The sequence below is a fragment of the Syngnathoides biaculeatus genome, chromosome 2, assembly GCF_019802595.1.
Source record: "Syngnathoides biaculeatus isolate LvHL_M chromosome 2, ASM1980259v1, whole genome shotgun sequence".
Lineage (NCBI taxonomy): Eukaryota > Metazoa > Chordata > Actinopteri > Syngnathiformes > Syngnathidae > Syngnathoides > Syngnathoides biaculeatus.
Window position 1 is genome coordinate 796,068 of NC_084641.1, and position 6,687 is coordinate 802,754.

The following is a 6,687-nucleotide window of genomic DNA, read 5'->3' on the forward strand; positions in this document are numbered from 1 at the left end:
GGGAGAACTTGCAATATAGCAGGGCGTTCAAATACTCATTTTCTTTCTTGTATCTTAAATATGCTGTAAGGTGAATTTGGAGTAGTTTCAAAATATAATTACATGCTTGAAGACAATTGAGGAAAATGTGAAAAGCCACATATAGTATTGGAAGTGCAATGTTTGATCTTTAAACTTTTTTTTTTCATTCATGATTTTCTTTGGGAGTGGCTAAAACGAGCATTTGAGCGCATTTCTTCACATCTGTGGTTATTCGGCCCAATTGAGAGATAATTTGTTACTATTGTTAAATCCATTTCCACCACTACAGCATGCAGTTAGCTAGCTAGCTATGTCTACACCCCAAATATGCATATGCCGTGGGTACCACAATTTACAGAACAGCTCAATGAAATTATTTAAATTCCCAAGAGTGGCAAGACTGAGCTTGCTGCCCACCGGCCCATAATGCCTGACAGCTCGCGAACGAGCTTGTGTCTACCAACTCTCGTCATATGGTGGAAAGGCCTATAGCTATTCCAGACACCAGAGGTTTTAATAGCACCTCAAGTTTTAAATCAGACATATTTTCATGACTCAAACATGTTAGGATGAGTAGACGTAAGAAAGTTGGACAACAAAATAATTTTTTCAGCTGCATGTGGAATTCAGTGGAGAGAGAGAGAGTTCAACATGCCATCTTCATAAATATCATTGTCTATGGGTTGATTTGGCTTTACCAATTCAGTTTATGTCAAGAGCACAGAGAGAGTTAGTGTGGAACATCAAGAAACTACTATTTAGACTCGAGTAGTGACCTTTATCAAAAGACATTTCAGTTAACCGCCCACATAGCAAGGACCTGAACCTGAATGATGAGGAAAGTTGCATTAAATACGTGCTCACTTATAAACGTGTGAAACCTTCCTAAAACTTGATGATGAAGGGGAGGGTCAGTTGTTGGCTTTAAAAGATTTGGTAGGTAAACTAATTCAAGCTGATGTCTTGAGTAACACACCCATCAGTGTGCCTATTGTAGAAAGCCTATCTAATAAAAACCCATCACAGTTCACATACGGTTTCAAATGCTGAATCACAACACAATCCCAATACACATTAAATTACTCCAGGCCAGTCCGTAGAAGAATTGAGGCAGTTACTGTATGTGTGAAGCTGAGATACGGTGGAAGAGGAAGAAGAGGCAGAAGCTATTGTGCGTTCTATTCAAGGGCCGCCCAAGACGTGCTTTGACACTTTTGCCGTCCGAGTGCGAAAAAACAATGCCACGAATCCCCATGTGTGGTGCCAAGTACCCCCAAACTTTGACCCCACGGACCAGTGTCCCAGAATTGTAATACCCTAAGGGCGCAAAGAGAAAACTCAGTTGAGGTCAACAACATCAGTTCCATCAGCCCTACCACAGCGGAGCCCTGATTTACCCCCGTCAATATCAGCCACCTGAGCTCAGAACAACAAGAAGTGGCAAAGGGAGTCTTATATGAGCAATGTGGAGCATTTGCCCATAACAGCGACGACCTGGGCTGTATCCCTTCCCTACAAATGAGATGAGGACCAAGGATGACATTTCGGTACAGAGGGCTTACACTTCCATTCTAAACCCACTCTACAGAGAAGTGAAACAATACATTCAGGAACTGTTGGTTTAAAGGGTGGATCGTAAATTCTCGGTCCCCTTATGCAGCTAGTGTCACTTGTGTGAGGATGATAGATGGATCCCTGCACTTGAGTTTTGATTACTGGATCCTCAACGAGAAAACGGTGCCGGACCACCACCCTCTTTCGAGAATTCAGGACCTCACAGATTCCTTAGGACGACATTCTTGGTTCTCGATCTTAGATCAGGGGAAGGCTTACCACCAAGGTTTCGTCACTGAGGGATCAAGGTAGCCGACAGGTTTTATAACCACATGGGGGCTTTATGAGGGGCTCCAAATATCTTTTTTGGTTATCCTAGGCCCCTGCGGCATTTCAGAAGAGCATGGGGGGGATGCATGACACGCTGAAGGATGAGTGCTGTATCTCCGACCTGGATGATATGCTGTGTTTCTCCAGATCCTTTGAGGAGCATGTAGAAGTGGTATGCAAGCTCCAAGGTCAAGTTGAAGCCAGAGAAGTGTTAATTTTTACGCAATGAGGTTCATTATGTTGGCAGATTGGTCTCTGAAGAGGGGAATAAAAGAGATCCCAAAGACATTTAGGCTGTGCAGGTGCTGAAATGGAAGACACAACAGACTGTAGGGGGCATCAGGCAATTGCTTGGGTTCCTAAGCTATTATCGGACTTAAATGTACATGACTTCTCGCGGGTAGCCAAGCCTTTATATGACCTGCTCCAGTCAAAACAGGAGATTCACCAGCCTAACACCTATCACGAGAAAAAGCAAAGGGCCAACAGCTATTTTCCTGAGCGCCAATAGAATGGACCACACAACATCAACAGGTCCTAGAGCACCTTGACCAAGCCCCCAGTGTTGGCGGATCCTGACTTCAATCACCAGTTTACACTGCATACTGATGGCTCCCAATAAGGTCTCGGTGCAGTCCTTTAACAGATCCAACATGGCAGTATGAGGGTGATTGGGTATGGGTCACGCACATCGATGACAGCTGAACGGAATTATCACTTACACAGCGGAAATATGTAATTCTTGTCATTGAAGTGTACCATAGGTGATAAATTTCAGGATTATTTGTTCTATGCACCACACTTTAGTCTTTACGGACAATAACCCCCTAACATACGTCCTAACCACTGCCAAATTAAATGCAGTGGGACCCCCATATCCATAACTGGCCAATTTCCATTTTGAAATCAAATACTGCCCTAGAAAAACAAACATCGATGCCGACACCTTATCCTGTTGGATATCGACACCTTCATGGGTGAGTGCACTGGGGGACTGACTGATGACACAGTATGTGGGGTTTGGGAAGGGTGCGGAGGGCAGAGCAAGGTGACGTGGCCTGGGTGGCCCTAAATCTCACATCTCAAAACCAACATTAAGTTGAGCCTCTGCAGGTTATCAGTCACAGCGAGCTAGTGAGAGAGCAAAAGAAGACTTCACAATAGGGAAAGGTATAGACTTGAGGGCAAGCAACACACCATTGATGGAGAAAGACGGGGAAAGTTAACACCCAAACAGGAAGGCTAAGAGAATGGAAGAGGATACACTTGAGAGATTGTCTTATCTTTAGGACGAGTGCAGGACAACCACAGCTGGCCCTACCCACCATGTACAAGCTGACAGTGCTGACCCAGCTACACAACAACATGGGGCACGTGGGTGTTGAGAAGGTTTTGAGTCTGGCATGAGCACGATTCTACAGGCCTTCCATGAAAAGAAATGTGACCAGACAATTCTCCTGTATTAAACATAAGAAGGCCGTCAAATACGAGCCTTATGTCAGCTTCTCTTTAGTTGGTGTGTCTTGAATTTCTTCACTTGGAAGGTTTTTGAGGTGGGTGCGAGTATATTCTAGTAGTACTTAACCACTTCACCAGGTTTGCGCAGGCCTACCCTACCAGGAACAAAACTGGCAAGACAGCCGCTTTAATGATTTCATTCCCCGATTTGGGTACCCAGCAAAACTGACACCCTGAAGCAGACACATGAGGGACAGATCCCATAACTGATTGATTCTAAAAGGAAGAAGAGGGGGGTACACCTTTCCTGGTAGCGGACACCAACAACAAATCTCACACCTAAAGTGCTCATTGTTCCTGCAGTCCATAATATGGTAGAGCAGAATGAGACCGACCAGAGAGACACAATTCATGCAATGTCTGAACAAGGACAAGGAAGGGCTGGAGACAAACAGCAGGGGGTCCTCATCGAGGATGAACCACATGTGGAGAAGTAAAAAAACTGCAGCGGTTCAACAGGAGCTCTTCAGATATACGCCCAGGGCCCTAATCAGCAACGTCAGCAGGTCCGCCTGAGATGGTCTACCAGAGAAAGACGGCCAGGTTATGTTCTTACCTACCTAGGCCAACCCGCCTACCAGCCACATCCTACTGTGAGTGCAGTTAGGATCAAAACAATACAGTGTACTCACCTGTTCCCCTATACATCATGTCTCCACCCTTTTCAAATCCCAATGATTCCCCCATATCCATAAATACCAGTCATGAACCCAGTTTATAAATAGTGAGGCAAGAAAAAAAATAGGGATGGACAGCGTAATCTCCTGAAGGAACTTTATCCATCTCATCCATCAGACACCTGAATTAACAAATACATAAGACATGTTGCACATTCTGAAGGGTTAGGTATGGGAAAAGCAATCGAGTGATTTATTTAGTGTTTTGAAGAGAAATAGGTAGTTTATAATGTTATCAGTATGTATCAGGAGCCACTTTTGTTTGTTGGGGAGCGTGTGATACACACAAATGTGATCTTAAGGGTTTTATTTTGGTTTTGCAATCATATTGGGCTAACAACCACTAGCTAAAGTATATATTATAAAAAAAATAATATATATTGAAAAAAATAGGTAGTTCACTATTTGTTTTTTGGGGCATAGGGATAAATTTAGTGAGGCGGAATGAAAATGGGAGCGGAACCAAAAGTCGACTGGTGTCGTTCCTTCATGATCCCTGTGAGGGGGCGGGGTGCTGCTTCTATCTTAGTCCAGACTATGCTTTCTGGGGAAGTAAAACTGGCTCTCCCCTTCTCATCGTGGAATTCTGCTTTGCAGGTGGGTTTTTTGTGTCAAACACTGACCAAAACTGTTCTCCTTGAGTTGTCCATTTTGTTTACTGTATTTATGAATGGCCGATGTGTGTCACCGGGTTGGGACCTGAGTGTGAATAAAAGAATTAAAAAAAAGAGACACACGAGAAGTGGACGTTTAATGGCAATGTCACTCGGAGAAATTGAGTGAGTGCGAGTATGGTGACGTGACACGGTACTATGGCTCCTTTTTCTGTGTTATTTGAGTTTATAATATAATATTGAGTTCTCAGCAATTGTTCATGACTGGAAGTAGTAATAATAAAAGTACCTCAATGTAAAATGGAGATGTCTTTGAAAGAGGAAAATTTTGCTTTGTGAAAACATTGCTTTTGCAAGTGACATGGGTCATTCTTTGAAGTCCTTGACTCTGTATAAAGAGTGAACATGTAGGTATACATGTGTGATTGACTATAAAGAATAATAGTCAGAGATGGAAATTTGTAAGAAAATGAAAATGATGGCACTGTGATTTTTTCATCTGAAATTGTGCAAATAAGTATTAGTAAAGAAGAGATTAGTTTCTGGGGAAGAAGTAACAACTGGCTCTTTCATTCTCATCGTGTGATTCTGCTTTCCAGGGTTCCGAGAGGAGAGTTAGGAGAGATCAGTTTAGAGGAAAAAAAAAAGAAAAAATATTCACCTTTGTGATGCTGGCCTCAAAACTCGAGACTCGTAACACAAGGGGTTTAAAACCACATTTTCAAATGTACAGTATTTGAAAATGTGTGCAACAGTCAAGCTATGTTTTCAGTGTCATTTAGACCGGCTTTAGCAAGAGTGCCTGTTCAGCCAGCACAACAGGATATCCAACCAGTGCTGACTCAAGCAGTAAATGGGAAAAGGCTCAACTCCCCATGTACATTGTGTTTTTTTGGACTGTTTTACTTTGTGGTGGCATCTTATAGTAATTGCACAGAAGAGTGAAGCGTAGAACCAGGTGAATGTCAAAGGTTTGCAATGTGTGATCTTCATCTGTCCATTGAGCTTCAAACGTCCTCCTCTTGGGCCTTACCAGAGCAATAATTCCCCCCCCCCCCTAAATAAATAAATAAATAAAACAGCAACTGTGATTGGCCTTCCATATCTCTGATGTTAACAAGAGTACCTGAAGACTAGAGGGCTTCATAGAAGGAAAGGATGACATGCCGTTATTTACATCAAAAGAGCCAGCCAATGGACACATCACGAAATGTACCGTGACACAAATGCATGTGACTTCCCATCTGCAAATGATGAAATGGATGAATCACTTGACTATCACTTATCTCTGTGTTCAAACTGATGTGGAAAAAACGCCATTTGGCCTCATGAGTCATGGTGTAACCTTTTCCACACCAATAAGCAGTCAGTCGTTGTTGGTATTTCTCCAATATACACATAGTAGAATTGGACTATTCAGGGGGCCTACCAATCCCAACCCAAAAGCATTTGGAGCCGTGTAACCATACAAGTAAGGCCTGCTAACATGAGCCGGATTTTACAGTAGTCGGTAGTTGAATTATCAATATCAGCACAGTGGTCTACGCAAATGCAATTAATTATGGTCATGATCATCATTATGGGATTTGAGTTGCATCTAGTCGGGTATCATCATCGAGCTTGGGATCTGAAGAAGGCACAGCCCAGGCGCATGTCTCCACTCCCCAATGGCTGTCACACATGACTTAACCAGCCCATCTCGCACCACAAGATACCAAGCAAATCACCATCATCATCATCATCACAAAAATAATAATAACGTTTCATTTGACTTACCGATCCCAGGAGCGGAGTAGATGAAATACAGCGCCGAGGTTGACAGCGAGAAAAGGAATAAAAGCCCAAGGTATGACCTTCTTCGGAAACGCAAATGTGTCGGCATTATACAGGCAGCATAAAATTTAAGAAAAAAAAAAAAAAAGCACACGGTGGCACGTTTCAGGTTGATCAATACGCAGCGGGCACAGCGGTGA

The 6,687-nt window shown here is 43.1% G+C and overlaps 1 protein-coding gene and 1 long non-coding RNA gene across 2 annotated transcripts in view; one reads left to right on the forward strand and one right to left on the reverse strand.

The window, feature by feature from the left end:
* The window catches only part of b4galt5 (UDP-Gal:betaGlcNAc beta 1,4- galactosyltransferase, polypeptide 5), a 41,288-nt gene extending 34,667 nt beyond the window's left edge, over positions 1–6,621 (reverse strand). Inside the window, exon 1 of the mRNA XM_061811718.1 lies at positions 6,491–6,621. Within this exon, the coding sequence (XP_061667702.1) occupies positions 6,491–6,596 (106 nt within the window). The 5' untranslated portion in view covers positions 6,597–6,621. The remainder of the gene's footprint in view (positions 1–6,490) is intronic.
* On the forward strand, positions 4,634–5,405 carry LOC133496317 (uncharacterized). The gene is made up of 2 exons (XR_009793771.1): positions 4,634–4,697; positions 5,314–5,405. It is a non-coding gene; the product is annotated as an uncharacterized LOC133496317 (long non-coding RNA).
* Positions 6,622–6,687: the final 66 nt, after the last annotated feature.